The sequence below is a fragment of the Rhinatrema bivittatum genome, chromosome 1 (genome assembly GCF_901001135.1).
Source record: "Rhinatrema bivittatum chromosome 1, aRhiBiv1.1, whole genome shotgun sequence".
Lineage (NCBI taxonomy): Eukaryota > Metazoa > Chordata > Amphibia > Gymnophiona > Rhinatrematidae > Rhinatrema > Rhinatrema bivittatum.
In genome coordinates, this window is record NC_042615.1 from 297,958,459 (window position 1) to 297,979,523 (window position 21,065).

Sequence of the window (21,065 nt, forward strand, 5' to 3'; positions counted from 1 at the left end):
GACTAGGCTTTTTGAAGTTTGAGCTCTTAGCATTTCAGTCTGTTCTTTGAAAATTTCTGATAGGCCTTTTATATTATGAACGAATCTTGCCCAGCTTCATAGCCCGCTCTGTCTCATGAGTACAGAGCTGCATCATAATCTTGGAAGACTGTACTAATTTGCTTATCTATACACAGTCCCACTCCATTTGTGCCCTAATGCCAAATGCGTTTGTGATGGCAAAACCAAATGACGGTATATAAAACTCGATAAATAAATAAATAACATATAAATTAGCATTTTTTCCTGTATGCAGATGATCTTGACTAATATGCTACCAGCTTTTGTTCCCATATCTGTGAAACTTATTGTGTAGTATAGAATAGATGTCAGTGTCTTCTGGTGTAGAAGAGCATTGCTCACAGCTTGAAATGTTAAATATATCGTATTTTTAGAGGAAAGATCTGAGGCAAAATGTTTTTCCAATTTGCATTCTTTTGTTTAATTTTTTCGTTTTACCTCCTACACACAAGCTATCAGAGAGTGCCTTTGCAGTTTCCCAGAGTCATGCTAGTTTGTCATGGTGTGTTGCATTATGCAACTCAAACTCTTCCCGTTTCTTGTTTAGCATTTCTTGAAAAGTTGGGTCTGCATGCATGTAAGCTGGGAATTTCCACCTTCTTAAGTGATGATTTTTAGGTCTCAATAAAATATCAACAGATTTTAAAATATCTGAAATATATCAATGCACAGGAAGCCAAGCTGTAGAACTAGGAGTCACAATTTTAAGTTTCAAGGACATAGATTCTGGAACAATGTCAGGAGGTATTTTTTCAGAGATAGGGTGGTAGATAAATTTAAATAAATACATTCCATCTAAGCTTTCTGTTCCTTTGTATCCCCCCCCACCCGCTTCCTGTTCATTGTAATTTCCATCTGCTGTTATAATGTAAACCGATATGATGTCACTATGAATATCGGTATAGAAAAGTTTATAAATACATAAATAGAGTATAGATAGGGTGGCAGATACAAATAGATAGATGCCTGGAATACCCTACTGGAGGAGGTGATAAGGACAGTGACAGACTCCAAAAAGGATCAGATAAACAGAGGATTCCTAGTGGCAAGATTACCCAGTGGTAATGAAGCACTTGGCAAACTTCACTGAGCAACATTTGCAGCCCAAGGCAGCAGTTATATAGCTGCATTGAGCTTTCTGGAAGGTATGGGGTAACCTGCATAGAGCAGCAGTTACAGCCCTAAAGGGAGTCCCAACTGAATTGGGGGTTGGATTTCAAGTGGAAATTTGATGTACTTTGGGTAGATGGGCTTAAAATTGCTTCCAGGCAGACTAATTGGGCCTTTTTGGTCTTTATCTGCTGTCATTTACCAGTGTTACTGTGCTACTATGTTAACCCACATTGGTGCACAGTCTGAGATGACCAAGAGTCCAGTGCTGGATGCCAGCACCTTAGTGAATAGACTATTAGACTCTAATATGTAATCAATGCATTTAGCTTCTCAAGTAGGTGATGTGTCTTTCAGATGTCTAAAAGGTTTTTTACAAAGAAATGGAATACCCATGTTGACATCTAAGATTCCTTCTTCAGGGCTATTGGATTTGTAGAATCAGGTATGCAATTAGTTTCCTCCTAAGAAGAAAGGTGTATAGTATCTTTGATCTGATCTAAATAAACTGGAGAAGAAAGTATGCTGGCATATACATTGCAAAATCACTAGTATATGACCAACCAAAAACAATAATAATACCTTGACAAACAATAGAGATATGGCACTTTTCAAGGGCAATATAGAGGCCTTCCTAGAACAGAGACTTTAAAGTTTGCTATATTGCTGTTCCTATGTCTTATAGGAACGCTTAGAGTTCTTTTAAGAGTCTCATTACAACTGTAATCATCGGACTCTTCATAAGAGATTTTTTAGAATATTTTTGTGCATTTATGCTTGGTGGTACAAACAGTTCACTAATTTATGAATGAAAAATTTAAATGTAATAGAAACTGTCAGACGTCTGATTGGCATGTTTCCAGCCCTTCAAACTTTGAAACCTGGTTACTTTGCTTTAAAAGGTGGATGCTACGACACTCATGTTCATGGCCATTAGTGACTTCATGGGACATTTTATTTGTACATCCACTATCAGTGACATTCAAGGAGTTTGAAACGCTATTAATCTAATAACCTGGTGCCCCTGATGAGGCGCCGAAATGCACGGTGTGTTGGGCGTAATTTCGGGTTTATATAAAATGATGTTCTACTTATTGTCATCATACTTTGGAATATGGGCATTTAAGTGGCAGCTTTTAAAAGATAAGTGCACATTTTCTATTACATTTTTAAAGTTTTCATTCACAAACTAGTAAACTGGAAGAAAAATATTCTAAAAAAAATCTTATGAAGAGTCCGTTGATTACAATTGTAATCGACTCTTAAAAGAAAGTTAAGCGTTCCTATAAGATATAGGAACAGCAATATAGCGAATGTTAGTCTCTGTTCTGTGAAGGTCTCTATATTGTCCTTGAAAAGTGCCGTATATCTTATGTTTGTCAAGATACACATTGCAAAGCCTATATACCATCTCTTTACTGATCCCTTTCAAAGGATGTATCATCCTGTAGGCTCTTTAATTTTTTTCAATTTTAGTATGCATTTGTGGAATAAAATGGCTCTTCTTGCCTTTTTTCCCTAAAGAGGCATAGTAACCTTTGCATCAGTCACACCCTCTGAAATTTAGAAAGCTCTAGATTGCTCACACATGCTCACATACACACATTCTCTCTCTCTCTCTTGCTTTCGCAGCACTTGGAACTTTTTCCCTGTCAGTGAGCCCACACCAACAACATACTAAAAAGTAATTTGAAAACTATGCAGTTAGAGAATAAAAAAGGCTTGAAAATGTATTCCCAGCAGGGCCCTTTTTTTTTTTTAGCATGTTTTTTACTGTCTTATATCTGTACCCTGTAATGCCTCAGCATTGACCCAACAGCACAATCCAAAAAGCAACTACCAATTTAATCCCCTGCCAACTCCCCCTAACAGGGGTGTTAAGCAGACTTAAGAACTGCTGGTAAGGACTTTTGATTTCGGCTTTCAGATTTCAGGTATGTCAGGCCACCAGATCTTTATGAATTAAATAGTTTCATATCTGGAATTTATAAAGTTTGGGTCCCAGTTCAGATAGTGTTTGCTGATCTGTCCTCATACAAGGATTTCAGGGAGAACTGTCCCCTGGCCTTCACAGAATAGCCATAAGAAAGTCTTCTGTAATCCACTGCTGTTTCACAGCAGCAGTTCAGGGAAATTAGAAGGAATGCCTTGGTGAAGAAAGATTTGACAGTCCATCTTCTTGTTGATGTCGTAGCACGTTACTGGGAGATTTTCAGGTAGGATGGTTTTTATTGAAGAAATTGATTCAGGGTAACTTATGTAGTAGCTACCTTCATAAACAGCAGTAGTATTTAAATCAAACTTATGCATATGAGTTTGCACTGAAAATTAGGCAAAATAACGCACAGACTCACCTGTACAAAGTTACATCTGTTCTTTGCAGGGCATATCGTGTGTGTGTGTGTGTGTGTGTGTGTGTGTGTGTGTGTGAATTCATGCACATGCTTTTTCAAATCAAAAGTATTTATGTAAATCCAAGCTGCCCCCCCCACCCTCCTCAAATGTGTTTTGTTTTTTTTGTATACACAAAAGTATGCATGAAATCTAGACCTCGAGCAATTTTACATCAAGCCATTTCCATGCATAAACCCTTACTTTATGCATATAAATGGCTTTGGAACTTACCTAACAGTCTGTATCACATTTCAGATAATGTCTTTGTATTTATGTAGGACAGTGTTTCCTAACCAGCGTACCTTCAGTTCTGATCAAGTGTGCGCCTCGGAAAAGTCGCCACTTCCTGATGCTCAGATCCAGGCCAGCACCTGGGCTCGGCTCTTAGCACCTTGCAGTAACAAGTGACATCTCCAATGACTCTTGGATATCTGAGCACGTGTATAATCATGCATACCTCTTCTTCCTAGCTATAGTATGAGCACGGGGGGGGGAGGGGGGTTATTAATGGGCAGCATACAGGGCAGGGATAGCAGGGCCCTGCTTTGTGCAACACACAGCACCTCCTCCTCTTTCCCCCTCTTGAACCTCCTCTTTTGAGTTCTTCCAGCCTCTGTCTTATCCCCAGGCTGAGTGAGATGGGGCGAGTGTGCCCTGAGCACTGGATGTGACTCTTGAGTGTTGGGAGCAGCAGCATTGGAGGAGCTGTGGCAGCCAAAGATATTACTTAACCAGCTGCCCACAGCACGCCGACTTCTCCCTTATCCTGTAGTTGCATATGAGGGAGCCCATCATGATGGGTTAATGTCTGTCTCTGTCCCCTTGCTCCCTTTGTTTTAAAATTTGGAAGAGTGAGTGGTGGGGCTTTCAATGCTTCCTTAGCTCTTCTTACGGCCTTAGGCGTCCTCTCCACATCTGCACTGCCTGCTCCATGGAGGTTGGTGTGCCACACAACATTTTTGTTAATATAAGTGTGCCTTGGGCTTGAAAAGCTTGGGAAGCACTGTTGCAGGGCTTTAGGCTGTCCATCCTTGAGGAAAAAATTCCATTTCAGAGCCATTTTTACTTGAGGAGTTTGTAAGAGCATAAGAACATGCCATACTGGGTCAGACCAAGGGTCCATCAAGCCCAGCATCCTGTTTCCAACAGTGGCCAATCCAGGCCATAAGAACTTGGCAAGTACCCAAAAACTAAGTCTATTCCATGTTACCATTGCTAATGGCAGTGGCTATTTTCTAAGTCAACTCAATTAATAGCAGGTAATGGATTTCTTCTCCAAGAACTTATCCAATCCTTTTTTAAACACAGTTATACTAATTGCACTAACCACATCCTCTGGCAACAAATTCCAGAGTTTAATTGTGCGTTGAGTGAAAAAGAACTTTCTCAGGTTAGATTTAAATGTGCCACATGCTAACTTCATGGAGTGCCCCCTAGTCTTTCTATTATCTGAAAAGTAAATAACCGATTCACATCTACCTGTTCTAGACCTCATTCTTTTTTCTCTTTGAAGTCTTCCTCCTTTGAGAAAGCGCATCAGCCCAATCTGGTGTAGTAGGGGTCAGTCTTAGTTAACCTTCTCTGCCCAGTCCTGTGAGCTCCTCAAAAACTGGTATGCTGGTCAGCATATTTTCTGCTTGGACACTAAGGAAGAAGGAAAACTGCCGTTCTGTGCTTAATTTCTCTCTGTCTCAGTATTGCAGGGATTGATTGAAGCTTTGCCTGCTAAGGGCTCTGGATTTGTTTGTTGAGTTTCTCTCCCTTTTTTTCTGAGGGATCTGTGAGCAATATCCAGTTTAAGATCTTTGGTGTCACCTTTCCCATAGGACCCCGTAGTAAATTTCTTTAATTGTGTTTTGGTATATGTTCTTCTGTTTGTGATTCGGGGAAACTCCCAGGATCACGCTGTTGGCTGTCTCCCTGTTTTCAAGAGCATCCTGGTGATCTTTAGTTGTCATCCAAGGAGATTTTTGTCTTCATAAAAGAAACTGACTGTGAGGGTGATCTGCTCACTTACTGTATGTAGACGTTATTAATAGTTACTCTGTCCTTAAGGACTTTAACTTCATCCTTCAGGTCAGAAACAACTTTGGAGATCTCTGCTCGAATCAGTTTCATCTGACCAATCAGGGAAGCAATATCTTCTTTGGTTGCTGATGATTCCATATCTTGAGCGGGGGGGGGGGGGGGGCAATTTTTATAATTGATTTTTGGGTTTTGCCTTCTGTTTCTGCTGATTTATTAAGTCTCTGATAAACTTTGCCAGTGTCCCTGCAAAAGTAGCTTTGCTCGTCCATATAGAAGGAAGCTTCTGAATTGGACACATTTTAAGTCACTTAAGCCACACTTAATACTGGGGAATCTGCTATTGGAGAGCTCCTTCTTTCCAAGGTGCATAGGACTGGATTGTGCCTTAAACTGTTACGGGATGTATTTGCCTTTCTAAAATACCGTGATGTTAAGTTTATTAAAAAGGTCTGTTCAGAGCTTAACTCTCATACCTTGTAAATATTCCTAGGCATTTCATAACTCAAAAAAATCTTTTCAACTAAAAGAACATGTACATAATATTCTGTACTTAGGGCCAGGGACACAAGAACACTTAGACTAAGTAAAAGGTATAAAGTATTTTTATTAGGCAATATAAGTGTTCCTGGGAGATGCTGCATACTGGGTGCCCTTTGTCTTACAAACTGACCAGCATCTCATTGGATACAGGAAGTGACCCTTCTTTTATAGTTAAACATATAGTATTGTCGAAACTTCTAGACTTACGTGACTGCCCAAAGACTCATTTACAGAGTCACATCATGCTGTTGACATGACAACCTATCCCTGAACTGCCCTGACCAGTCTTCCCAGATGTAGCCCATTTGCCCTCACTCTCCAGATAATCCTTTTGTTCTGTTAATTATCTTGTCCAGTGAGATTTCAACAGAATAGTGCCTGAAGCTCCCGCGTTGGGTTCTTCTTTGTGACCCATTGAATAGCCTCCCTTTTTGGTGCCAGGTTGTCTACCTGCTCAGGGACATTCTGCAAGTCATGCTCAGAAAGTCACTCAGAGTTCATTCAGCTCAGGCAGGCCAAAGGAATAGCAGAGGCGTCTGGGTATTTTTCTTCTCCATGTTGGTTTGCTGTTCAGGCATACTCCTCAAACACACAGAGTGCTTGATTTAATGTTTGTCAATAGGATTAAATCTTTTCATGAAGCTGAGGTTTGGCGGGACAAACCAGGAGCTTAGTGTAGCTTCACAATAAAATCATCTTGCAGCATGCACGTTTAATCGCATTAATTGGACTGTGAAAGCAGAAAACAGCATCCGACAGGACTGAAGCTGAATTTATTTCACTCTCTTTGATCGCAGGTGCTATGTGAAAAAAGAAAAAAAAAACCTGTCTCTAGCAAGGCCCAATGTTTACGCTGAACATAATATTGCAGAGAACAATTGGCAGAATCTTTGGTGTCAAAGCTGGATTTAATGGGGTGAGTTAGGGCCTTTTACTATATCAGGGCAGAGCTTGCAAAGACAATGTGACTCCCAAGTCTGTCCTGTTGTGTGTCCATCTGGCTTTTAACATCTTCCATGAAAATGGTGGGAAATGGCAATTTACAACCAGAGGGGAAAGGCTATGCATAACATCTTTCTTGGCCTCAAGTCACAGTTGCTCTGATTTGCACCTTGCTTTCAGATTTGGCCCTTATCAGAATAGTGTGTAAAACCACTCTGGAACTCGACCAGTTGGAATAGGCCAGTGTTTCCCAACCAATGTGCCTTCAGACTTGACTGAGCGTGCCACGGAAAAAATCACCACTGCCTGATGCTCAGATCCAGATCAGCACCCGAGATCTGCTCTCAGTACCTCGCAGCAGTAAGTGACCCCAGCAGTAGCTCTTAAACTTGTAGGAGCTCCTTCCTTAGAACATGTGTAGTCATGCATGACTCTTCTTCCTAGCTACAATATGAACCCCAGAGTATGGGAATTACTGGGCAGCTTGCAGGGCATGGATAGCTGGAACCTGCTTTGTGAAGTATACACAAGGCACACGCACTTCCTTATCTTTCCCCTCTTGATCCTCCTCCTTTCTGTCCTTCCAACCTCTGTCTTGTCCCCTGGCTGACTGAAACAGGGAGACCGTGCCCTGATCATGACTCAGTCTGAGGCTAATGAAATAAGACCCATGCTGAAATCGATGCTCTCTTTCTGCACGTATTTTTTTTCAGTGCGTGTGGCAAAAATGAGCTGCTGCATAGGATGTAATACCGGAGGAGTATGCTGCTGAGATATGTGCAGAAAATCTGCGCAGAAACAAATACACGTGCCGCCATGTGCGTAAAAGCATGCGTTCAAGGCCCTATGTGGCAAACCACGCAGAAACCCACACAGAAAACCCACTGGTGTGTGGATACTCGCAATTGATGATTATCGGGGTGAAAGCCTTTCCCTTTCAAGACAGTCAGTGGTCCGGGAGCAGGACTGAAGGTGGGACTCCTCTCGGGCCCTCCTCAAAACAGCCCGTTCTCTGTCCGACCTTCTGCCACACTGTAAGGTTTCTGCTGCTGTTCAACTGACCCGCAAAATTGTACCATAGCATCAGAAAAAAGTGAACATAATCCATGATTACACTAGAGCTGCACGGATACACACCCACACCAATGCCAGCAATGAGAAAAATGGTCTGTCTAACAGGCACTTTAATTTAACTCCTGCCCTGCCCCAGGCAGTAAAACATCCACTTAACCCGCAATAACTGTTCTTCCTGCTAGCGTGGCCCCCTGCATAGCCCATGAATGTATAATTGCCTCCTTTGCATGCTGTTTGAATGCACTTACGGTACACAAAATCCTCTGCGCATTTTTAGTGCTGTTTTGTGTGCACGGTTTTCTGTGCTGAACACATTATTACATATGTATGTAAGATCAGCGTGGGAAAACACACGCAATTACCTGCGCAAAAACCTGCGGCAGGTTGAGTGCGGCTTATTACATCAGCCCCTCTGTTTGTTGGGAGCAGCAACGGTGAAGGAGCTCTGGCAGGCCTGTGTGGCAGCTAAAGGAACTAACCAAGCTGGCTGCCTGCATCTCAGCAACTTCTTACTTCTGCTCTTGTAATAGGCTGATGATCAACTTGGGACATGACTGTCATTTTCTGGCCAGCTGGCTTCCTGCAATTTCCCAGCAAAGAAACGAGCGCCATGCGACTGCCAATATAAGCGTAAGAGATTCATGCAAAATTCCTCAGCATTTTTGTTTGCCTTAAATGTCACAGCAGATCAACTCGGGCATCCACACGCCCCAAAGAGGAGTGTGCGTTCTCGTAGCCTGAGCCAGGCACGCACATGTGAACACATGCTTACATCCACTCCATCTGTAGTCTGTGCTCTGGGGACATTCACGGCCAAAATCCAGTTGTGATTGAACGAATGACTCAACCCAGCACTATTTTCCTTCAGCATGGTCTTCCTTTTCTCCAGGTTGTGTGCCTCACCCTGGCCCTCTGCACGTGCTCCTGCAACCCAGGGATTCTTGCTACTGGTTGGCCTACCAATGACAGTGTAGTTCCTGTTTGCTTTTTCGCAAGTGGTGATGTGCATAATAAAATAATTCAGAACTTGGAGCCTTCTATCGTTTCTGCAAAAATAAAAAAAATTTCTTGGTTGTCAAAAAGCATGGCAATGATTTTGGATTGGGAATCTGATATTTATATATTCTATGATTTCAAAAAAGAGAGTCAGAGTCAAGCTGCTATCATTTGTGGCTCTGTAATGCTGCTTTGTATCCATGTTAACCTTTGGGGGACCTCCAACAGAATTAATTATTTAAAAAAAAAAAATTAGAATATGGTAGTCCATTGTTTTGCCTGATAAATGGGCAGCAATGCATTACGAGCTAAATCTTCAGTATGGAATCCGGAGCATCTAATTTTCTTGTTGCTCAGATTAGGCAAGCTGGAGAGAAGTAGAGTGAGAGCGTGAGTAGCCTACAAATCATGGCATTTGAACAAATCTTGTAACAGTGCAGTAACCAGAAAAGTGATCCCATGTGAGTGCCACTGAGGACAAGATGAGCCACAATCAGCTCTGTGCCGGGGAAACGTGGTGAGAATATTGCATGTAAAGCGGTGGCCAGAACGTGGGTTTTGAAAAGGGTGGCCTTTGAGAAAGTTGTCATGTTCTGTCTGGAAACTAGGAGCATATCGGATGATGAATTTTCTTCTTCATGTGCCTGCTTTTTTCTTTTTTGGTTTTTTGTTTGTTTGTTTCTCTCCACCCATCGCATATACAAGTAGTAAATTTGAACTTGGCCAGAATGAATGGCAGCCGCGGTGACAGGAAGGCCAGAGGTTTTACAGTGAGCCTTTTGGAACTGCCTGCTTTGCCTCCTTCCAGCCCACAGCTCTTAACCTCCCCTTAATCCTGGCAGGCTATAGAGATGGAGACAAAAGTTGTTTCCTTTGGTACTGATTACAATAAATAGTATGTGGATTCCCTCAGTGCTGTGAGTACTACTTCGACGACACTCTCAGCTGTTACTAAACCAAGACTCGGAGGTTTTCCTAATGTCAGTGTTATGACCTATTTACTTAACATTTTCTTGGGTCTTTTCCTTGCTCTGTCCATTTTTGCTCTGCTTTTTATGCCCAAAGAGATTTTTCTTTTTAAATTTGTATATTTTCTTTATTGTGACCATTCCTCTTGCTTTTTACATTTTTTTCCCATTGGGTCACAGTTGAACTTTTTGCCTACCCTATAGGGGGGTGTCTGATGTAGTACAAAATCCAGAGGTAAATTTTCAAAGGATTTTACACAGGTAAACTTGATTCTTCACATAAAATGGGCTTTTGAAAATTGCCTATCTCTGCCGTAGGGAAGAGGAGTGCTTCCAGTGGGATGTTGGGCGTGTTAAGATACACAGAAAGATTTGATTTTCAAATGTATGCCTATAGTTTCCCTGTGGATCTGACCCACCCAAGTGCCCATGGAATTTGCAGGTTCAATTTTCAAAGAGATAGTCCACAGGGAGTTTCCCTTTGAAAAAGAGCTTGCAGGCTGCGGGGCCTGTAAGTTATACAGGGATTTTGAAAATTACCCCTTAAAAAAAATTGCAATCCTATTTCGAGCACAAAGCTGGGAAACCACTTCAGTTCTCCCCAGCCACTGTCCACTGACTGGCCTTGAGCAGTCACTGTGTCCTATGCTCAAACTTTGATGATAGATTTACTGAAATGGGGCCTGCATTATTACAGTTATTATCCTATATGGCTGTTTGTATATTGATAGTGTTGAATGAATATAATAGTAGTAATTCTCCTTTAAAATGTATCCTGGTATCATTGACTGGCCAGACGCTTCTCTACTCTGGCCTACTTGCCCACCTGCAACTCAAGAAGTCCAAAACATGCTTCTATAAAAGTGTGGGATGTTTCTTATAAGAACATAAGAAATTGCCATGCTGGGTCAGACCAAGGATCCATCAAGCCCAGCATCCTGTTTCCAACAGTGGCCAATCCAGGCCATAAGAACCTGGCAATTACCCAAACACCAAGAAGATCTCATAATCTTATAATTTGGATGCATTTCTAAATTTTTTCTAGAGGGTTCTGGTGCTTCAAACTGCATAGCCAACACAACAAAACCAGATATCCTAATGGATTATAGCAGGCAACTAGGCTGACAGATAAATCCATTCTCACAGAATTCTAGTGTAGGGCTGAGCCTAGCCCAAGCTTCAGAGAAGAGAGAGCATACACATCTTTTTTTTTTTTTTTTTTTTTTTTTTTTATGTAGCACACCTATTCAAGTTTCTGGATATCAACTTTTTAAGGTGTGCTGTCTTTCGCAGAACACACAGCTCTGTTTTGTGTTCTCTGTAGCAGGCCTGAAGAGTTGACTGCCCTTCTACCCTTCATCAGGGGAATTATCAAGAGGATGTCTCCCTGAACCTGCCCTGTGTTTCTCTTGCTGTTTTCCTCTCTTCCAAGCTGGTGATGTGGATGGACAATGTCTGGCTCTCCTGCAGCAAGCACAGGGCTGAGTTTATACTTTTGGCATGGTAGGTTTTAACGCTATATGCTGGACTGGGCGTGGAGCATACACGTCTCCTCAGACCTGGTCTTGCGGTTTTGTAGTGCGAGCTCTGAGTTCTTTTGTTCTACAGCAGCTTGTAGTCAAGAGCAGGTTGCTGAGTGTCTCCTCGCTGAAATCCATGGAGCCACCCTGGGTTGCTATGGCAGCCCTCAATATTCCTATAAAATGACCATAGATTGCTAGAAATCTTAACAAAGCAGCACTTAAATTTTTTTTTTTCACTGCCTGAGCAAAATATTTGATTCAGCAGGTAGAGATTTTAGTCTCCATGTAAAAAGTGGTTATGCTGTTTCATAGTTTTGGCTGGTTCACAGGTTACGTCAATTTGACCACTAACTCAGTGCAGCTGTTACATAGCCATCAGGTAGTGCCTGGCCTATGCAAAACTTTAATGTTGCAACATGATATTCTACAGTTGTGCCTTTCAGCAATCCCTTTAGATCAGCAGAACCACTGTGGGTGTACAGAGCACAAGCAAGACCTTCACCAGACTTCTTCCGCCATGTTTTCCTGAGCATGGCACTAAGTTTAGAGTAGTTTGGTTCTGGAGAGCACGAAAGAATCTTTCTTCATCTGGCCAGGCCTCATCGATATTCACCTCTTCCACCTCCCCAGAGAATTCTTTACATGAGAGAGAGGTTACTAATATTTTCTCAAGATGATGAAAACACTCTCTCCTTTGCATTTTTTTTTTTTTCTTCATTCCTCTCTTCAAACAGCATGGTTGAGTTTAGTACAGGCTTGAAACTTGGTGAGCAGTTGCGTCAAGGCTGCAGCATTTGCTCATCATCGTGCCAGCATTCCTTTTTCTCTTCAGAAATGTCTGTAATCCCATAGGCACGTGATCTTCCGATTTCTGACTGCACTCTCGGAAGGTGGAAGGTTATTTTAGCTTGTAGATTTTCCTGTGTACCTTGGGAGAGTGTAGCTTGCTTATCTGTGGGATTCTGAGTACCCCACATTCTCCTTTATGAGAGCTTTGGTTCTTGTGCATCTATAGACCAGAAATCAGTTTGTTCCCAGAACCTCTACTTCTTATCACGTCTACAGCACCAGCAGCATTTACAGGTACTCCTCTAGTCACACTTCTTCCATACCTTGACTTGTACAAGCTATTTAGCTGGGAGTGCCACAGCACTTCTTTTGGATTATTGTCACAATGAGAGAGATTTTTCAAGAGCTGCTGGGCAGTGACGTTAACTGGTTAACTTTGGGTATTGAACTGCTGCTAACTGGCTAAGGTTATGACTGAATACCCACTTAATTGTAACTGCACAAAACCTGTGGGATTAGACCTAAGGCACACTTAGTGGTTACACTTAGGGAGATGAGTTTAGCTGGTTAGTGCGAAATATTATGCTAACTGGCTACATTTGAAAACCCTGCTCTGGGCCCATATTGTCTCTGCCTCCTTTTTGTCTGGCTAAGTCTATGCACACAGTGTTTTTGTGTGAACAGATTTTAGCTGGACCCGGTAGTGCTATTAGTGTTGGGGAGTGGGTAGAGGGGAGATATTTTTTAATCAGATGTATACATTTAAAAGTAAATTTTAAGAATATAAATCTTGTGAAAATTGATTCTCAAGTTCTTAATTTACCTCTTTCATTTAGGAACTTAAGAAGTAAGAAATTTTATTTTGAGGCATTTTGCAGAGTACTAATTAATTAGTTAGTCTCCATATATGTTACTGAACGATTAAAATACAGAATTCATGAACGTTTTTTCGTGTTTTTTTTTCCTGTTGCTTTATTCACTCAAGGCCTGCTATGGCCAAGTAGAACACCCCTCACATGGCCTTTTCTCTTTTCCCTTTTGTAACCAGCCTAATTACATCCTTCCTTCAGTACCCAGAACCACTAGATCAAGGTTGGATAAAGATGTAAAAAGTCTTCTGCAAAGCATCCATGCCGTAGCCTGATGACCCATTAGGGATTGCTAGTATTAGCTTCCATTTCTCCCACTTTCAGCCCCAATGTAGCCATCTCAGTAATATGCCCAGTCCCGCTGGACACGAGTCTTCTTGTGCTGTAGCCTGCAGTACTGTGGCCGAACTGAGGGTCTAGCCCAGTGACCTGAGTAGCGTTATGACAAGAATAAATACTATGTCTTGCTTATTGTAAAACGCCTGTAAGGCTTGCTTGTGATCACTTTGGATGTTGGGATGAGTACTGTTGCAACATCTCAGCCTCTGCAGTTCAGGCACCCCCCTCCATTTTCCACTTCTTCTTATACCTCCCTGAAACAAGTTTTCTGGTATTCCCATTGAATTCTTTGCATGTCAGTGCATCTCTGAATCATAATCTTGGTTGATTTTCTTTTTTTTCTCTGATGTATGTCACTCTTTCAGTGTCATCTTGTTGCCTTGTAGTTGAAAGCTAAACTCTTGCCGCTGTCCTAAATGAACAAAGCATCACATCAACATGTGGCCTTGTTTTTTCTGCTGTGTTTCTCACAGAATGAAGTGAGCAGTGACATCGGTATGAGGCCGGGTCTTGGGGGTTGTACATCTTTATTATCTGTTTCAGAACAAAGAAATGATTTTACAGTTTTCTGTGCAATAAAACTGACATATCCTGAGGAGTGAAGCTCACCAGTTTTACTTTAACTACTCCACTCCCCTGCAAAGTATTTAGTTTTAAAGAGGATACATAAATTAAACTGTTTCTGAAGCCTTGAAAGTATTTAACCTGGAACATGAGAACAAATAGTTTGGAGAAGGGGGGGTGGGTATCGTTGAAATACATTTTAGATATTTGAATAAGCTTTGGGAATTACTGGGGTAGTTTCATAAGTCTTACAGGGGCCAACTTGAAGAAACAAAATTAACAGAACGAGTTTGTCGTTTCCACCATGATTATGTGACCAGAACTCTAACTCTTCCATCTCACGCATCAGTCAGTGTTGCCTGAGTAGAACAAGTAGAACTGTGCTGGAAGCATCTGGAAATGACAGAATAAATGGTGTTAAATTTTAGCACAAGAAGTTCAAGTTAGAATGGTGTGTATCATTGGGGTTCCAATTTTCTGCCTATTTTATATTCTGAAATCTTCCATTGGATGCTTAATGTTTTGTGTCTTTTCCAAATTAGACAAAAGGAGCGAGATTTTGAGCAAGAGGAGAAAAATCGATCAGTATAAGGCATGAACAGGGGCTTGAATTTTGAGCATCCTACTACCTCTTAATTACTGCTTAGCAAAAGAGAACTACGAAAGGGGCTGTCCTCACCCACTGCCCGCCTAAGATTAGAGGGGCACAATTCATCAAACTGTCTTCTGCCCTCTGGCACAGGGAATGAGAGAGGACGCAGATGGCAAGGAGGGGTTAAGAATGGAGCTAGTTATTCAGTCCACCTTCCCCCCCTCTTCTTTTGATGTGGAAGGTGAGTTACAGGGAACGTTTCCTTTTCTCAGGAAGACACTATGTGTGTGTTCTTGGCATCTGAATGCTTCCAATTTCCGAAGCAGCGAAAAGATGAAGTGTTTGGAAAGGGCAAAAGTACCAAGAGTAAATCAAAGAATCTGTCATGTGGGGGGAGCTTCATTTCTGTCCTGTTCAGAGCCAGCATTTTGATAGGGTGAGCCAGATGATCACTAGGGGGGGCACCGGCGCACATGTGATGAGCTCTATTAGCTACGCGTGTTTTGGATGCGCTAATCCAGGTACTGCATTAGGCGTAAGTCTAGCGCGTCCAAAACGCATCCAGGAATTGATAATCAGCAGCCTTTCGGTTATCAGTATTCAACGCTGCAGAAGTTACCATTAACAGGGAAGAATAACAGCATATGGTCAGCATAGACTTTGAACATAATGTTATGGTGGTCCAGCAAGGACGTAAAGGCCCTAAAGGCACACTAAAGAGGGCCAGAGACAAAACTGCACACTCCGGATGGCATCATAAACCAAGCGGAAGAGGCGGCAGAGGAGCAAACTTGCTGTTCTCTTGATCCTAAATAGGATTTAAATCAGGAATAACCTATCCCTTCAATTACTAGGCCCCTTAACATTTCCAATAAAATTGTAGGAGAGACAGTATGAACAGCGATAACAGCCTCCCCCTCTATTGAACTTTTGCAAAAGGGAGTTACTTGCAGAGAGAAGCAGTTTCTGTACTGCATTCTTATAGGAACCCACGCCGAGGGTGCAAGATATTGTTATCTTTAAGGAAATCTGCAAATTGGGAATAAACTCCTTTCTTAAAAGTTTGCCCAGGGTAGACAAATTCCAAATAGGTAGATAACTGGAGGGGAGAGTCTATGGCCAGATTGCTGCTTTTAAAAACTGGGCAAACAGCTCTTTTTAGAACAGCAGGTATCCTTCCTTTTTACAAAGAGAGATTTATGATGAGAGCTAAAATATCTTTAAAAAAAACAAAACCCTTCTCAGAGGGCAAGAGTTGGGATAAATAAGAGTTGGGTATGGGTCAGAACAAACTTGGGTTGGGAGCTTTTGTAAACGCTCCAATACAACCATAATGGTATTAAATGTTTCAGTGATTAATGAAGGCTTTCAGGATTTACAAGGCTATCTTCAGGGGGAATCTAGAGGCTGATTTGCTCAGTGTATTGGTGGTTTCTTAATAAAAGTCCATGTTGTCCACACCAATTAACTCATTTCCAAACCTACTGAATTTATTTGGCAATGTGGCAAGATGTTATAATTCTGACAAATATAATTGTTGATATTCCTTTGACACTCAGAGCAGATGTTAATTCACTGTTTGACTCATAAAGTTTTACTGTCCCAGTCATGATCTCAACTTCATAATAAATCTGCACAGTATTCCAGGAATAAGAAAACTGTCAAAGAGTCAGTTCACAGTAATAACTAGGGATGTGCATTTGTTTGCAACAAAAATAGCGACGATATTTCCTATTTCGTTGCATTTCAGGGGGCCAACGAAACGATAAAAAATACCACAATTTCGTGTGGTTTTCTTATCGTTTTTTTTGGGGGGGAGAAAGGGCACATAAAAAAAACCAAACAAACCCCTCCCCCTAAACCCACCCAACCCTTCAAATTTAATTGCAATCCCCCACCCTCCAGACCCCCCCCCCCAAGACTTACCGAAAGTCCCTGGTGGTCCAGTGAGGTCCTGGGAGCAATCTCCCCCTCTCGAGCCGTCTGCTGCCACTAATCAAAATGGCGTTGATGGCCCTTTGCTCTTTCCATGTGACAGAGGCTATCGGTGCCATTGGTCGGCCCCTGTCACATGGTAGGAGCAATGGATGGCCCGTGCCATTTTTTAAGATGGCGCTGGCCGTCTATTGCTCCTACCTTGTGACAGAGGCCGGCCAATGGCACCAATAGCCCCTGTCACATGGTAAGGGCAATTGGCACCATTTTGATTACTGGCAGCCAACAGCCTGAGAGTTGGGAGATAGCTCCCGGGACCCCCACTGGACCACCAGGGACTTTCGACAAGTTTTGGGGGTCAGGAGGTTGGGGGGTTGTAATTAATTAAATTTGATGGGTTGGGGTGGGTTTCGGTTTTCGTTTCAGGGCAGCCGAAATAAAATCTGCCCGAACCGCAGGAAAACGAAACTTCCAACGGTGGGCCGATAACAATCACATCTCTAGTAATAACTCCCTTTCCATCTCTCTTCTTAGTACTCACATCAAATGTACCCTTCAGCAGAGATTTTCCCCACCTGGAAGTTCATATAATACTGTGAATGATCTCCCTTTGGGAGCAGTTGGAAACTCTACTAGAGATCTGGGTTGGTACATGGAGCTGCCATTTCACTGATATCAGCTGCATCTTCCTCTCTCTCTCTCCAGCTCCTTTACACCGTCTGGCCCACAGCCTCTGCAGGAGCATGCCCAGTTCTCTCAGACTCTAGACCACATTTTTTCTTTTGCATGTGGGTGATTGGATTCTACCAAATGTATTAGTAATGGTGGGTTAAATTTTGATATCTTGAATAAGGTAAAAAAAACCAGGCTTGCGATTGACTGACCTGATTTTGTTAGCTTGCAGTTCTTACTTGAAACTGTACAAGTAAACAGGATGGGGAGTTAGCTTTAGAAAAACAAACAAACAAACAGGGCGAATGCAGGGGAAATGACTTCTCCCTTCCTCTCTCTGAAGAAATCAATATACTATTAGTCTGTCAGACAAGAGACTTCAGTACCAACAACAGCGGCCCCAAAATGTGAGTATAGCAGATTTATGAGAGGCTGCAAGACCTGCATCAGCCAAAGATGTCAGTATGACTGGAGAGTTGCTGCCGACTTTGTGTGGAAATTTTCACTTGTTCCACGATGTAGGCTACTGTTGCATGTCCCCTCTCCCCTTTATAGTTCCAAATGTTCAACTTAACCAGTTTGACTAACGTCTAAAATGTTACCTTCTTGTTGCAAGAGGTGTGATTAATCTGCGATTGAGACCAGGATTAATGTGTCTCTCTTTAAAGTGTGATGAATAAAGTTTGCGGCTTCAGTTATTCCTCGTGTTGACGTTGAATGCTGCTTTGCTACCTGGAGGAGTGACTGTGTCAGCCGGCTTAGGTTACCACTTTATCCTTTTCATTCTGAACAAGGAAACAACGCACCAAACCCTGAATTAACATACAAACGATACAACAGCTGCCAAAATTAATTTGCTCTTGGAGGCCCGGCAGAAAAATAGGAGTTTCCCCTGCCCTTTCCTTACAGTCTAGATAGGCCTTAATGATGCTGAATAAATTATGTATCCAAGCTCAGGTTTAAGGAGTCTTCAAAGAATGTGCAAGTCCCTTTGCTTTTGCAGTTTTGGAATAGTACATTTATCTTGCCCCAGGATTCAATTTCCTCCAACTTTTGAAAGAGAACAATTTCCACATTAAAAGTTTGTGCAAGCAAAATCTTGTGCCCTGGAGGGGGGGGGGGGCTACGTTTCAAGACTCCAGAAAAGCTCTGCAGTATGTTTTCTCTTATGATTTGGCCTGAAGAATTTTTTTTTCCTCCCCCCCCTACTTGGAATTATTTTTTAACAGTGATGCTAGCAACTAACACTGCTGGCTTTTTGTGTGTGTTTTTTGCTTTTGCCCTTATATTTTTTGCATGATGCTTACATCTGTCCATAATATATGCCTCACTTCTGCAGTGCCCACGCTCATGTCTTTGTCGCACAGTTGTAGATGAAAAACTTGTTTCTTTGAATGAACTAGGGCAGTGGTTTCCAAACATGCCCTGGAGACCCTCAGCCAGTCAGGTTTCCAGGATATCCACAACGAATATACCCGAGAGACATTTGCATGCACTGCCTCCATAGCATATACATTTTATCTCATGCACATTCGTTGTAGATATCCTGGAAACCTGATTGGCTAGAGGGTCCCCAGGACAGGTTTTGGGAACTTCTGAACTAGGGGAAATACTTTTGAAGTGACCATATAGCACTATGAGGAAACTCCTAGAGAAAACCTATCTGAAGGAGACTGAATGTACTGAAGTAGCCTACAATGGGGAATGTGCGCTAAAAGTTTTTTCCCTACTTTGTGTGTCTGAGGAAAAATGCTTAGTACATTGAACTTGGTGTGCTTTTATCCTTACAGCAATTCTTTAAGACAAGTCTGTAACAACTTTCTTTCATAATAAAAAAAATAAATAAATAAATTACAATATATATGTGTATATCTGTAGAGAAAGACATCATATATTGATAGACATACAATTTTTTTTTCTGCTTTTAATATTTTTCACTATCCATTACCATCATTTTGAACTTTTGATTTTAGGTTTTATTTGTTTTTCTTTGTAAATCCTAAGAGGCTGCAGTTCATTTTCTTGTTTTTGCTTTTGAGAATCGTTGAACCATGGCATGCTTGTTAGGGTACCATATTTTTGATGACCTTGCTGATAGACTAGATGCTGCAAACAAAAAGTCACTGTTAACCATTCAAAAATAGGTATATCAAAGCTGTTTTTTCATTCTGGAAATCATAAAAAAAAATTGGATATCTTCAAAGGCTCCAAATATTTGAGCCCTGCAGCCTGACTGAGATGAATGTTAATCATAACGTTTTTCACTGCTTTTATTAGTATTGATTATGATTTAGTCGTGTTTTCCAAACAGATGTTTATGCTTAATTTGAAATCTAGCAAATGCATGTTTTATGCAAGATGACTTACAATGTCAGTTGCCAGCCCCACTGTTTCATGCTCTGGATGTCCCAGTATAACTTCTTTTTTAATATATAAATTCCTGAGCAGTGCTGCATATCACCTTTTTCCTTTCCTCTGCAGGGGGAGTTATTAACTTGTCGGTCCCCATAGTGCTGACAGCAACCCAGGAAGACAAGCAGAGACTGGATGGGTGTACAGCTTTTGCACTGGTGTACGAGGGGCGGCGTGTTGCCATTGTTCGTAACCCGGAGTTCTACGAGCACAGAAAAGAGGAGCGCTGTGCCAGGCAGTGGGGAACAACGTGCAAAGAGCACCCCTACATCAAGGTGACCTCAGAAAGCTGTTGCATTCTGTTCTAGTCCCAGCAGCCTGGCGGTGAAATGCTGCAGTTTGTGGTTCTTGCCATTCTGCTGCAACTCTGTTCTTGCTGTGTTTTGTTGCATGCACATGCTGTCACTAGCGGGACTGACATAGGAAGATCTGTGTCAGTGAAGTCAGTAGAAACAATTATTCCTGTACATTTATGGGACAATTTCTAAAGTGAATGTGGGACTTGCAGTCCACAGGTATGTTGTACCCACAGGATTGCAAGAACAATTTCAAAGGATAAATTTGCCATGAACATTCCTTTTTGAAAATGCGAGCTTCTATCAGGGTGCGGACATTTGCACCTGCTTTATAAAATGTACCTGTCACTTGACCTAACATCGCTCCTTTTTCCACCACAGTACCACTTATCCATCTGTTATCATAACCTTCCACGATTTAGCTGTCCTGGTTAATGGTTGTATATAGGTAGAAATCCCATTCTTGATGGAGAAGAGTATAGTAGAAGATGTATATTATCTTCTACCTGACTAGAGTGGAGAAACAGATTGTGCAATGCAAACAGAGATTAGGCAGACTACTAAACTAAGAGCATAAGAAATTGCCATGCTGGGTCAGACCAAGGGTCCATCAAGCCCAGTATCCTGTTTCCAACAGAGGCCAAACCAGGTCACAGGAAACTGGCAAGTACCCAAACATCAAGATGATCCCATGCTACTGATGCAATTAATAGCAGTGGCTATTCCTTAAGTCAACTGTATTAATAGCAATTAATGGACTTCTCCTCCAGAACTAATCCAAACCTTTTTTGAACCCAGCTACACTAACTGCACTAACCATATCCTCTGGCAACAAATTCCAGAGCTTAATTGTGCATTGAGTGAAAGAGTTTTCTTCAATTAGTCTTAAATGTGCTACTTGTTAACTTCATGGAATGCCCCCTAGTCCTTCTATTATTCGAAAGTGTAAATAACCGATTCAC

General features: G+C 41.7%; 1 protein-coding gene across 2 annotated transcripts in view; it reads left to right on the forward strand.

Moving 5' to 3' along the window:
• PAPSS1 (3'-phosphoadenosine 5'-phosphosulfate synthase 1) overlaps positions 1 to 21,065 on the forward strand; it is a 215,050-nt gene that overhangs the window by 114,422 nt on the left and 79,563 nt on the right. For both annotated transcript variants that reach the window (XM_029596800.1, XM_029596803.1), the window contains exon 8: positions 19,877 to 20,082. In XM_029596800.1, coding sequence (XP_029452660.1) covers positions 19,877 to 20,082 — 206 coding nt within the window. The remainder of the gene's footprint in view (positions 1 to 19,876; positions 20,083 to 21,065) is intronic.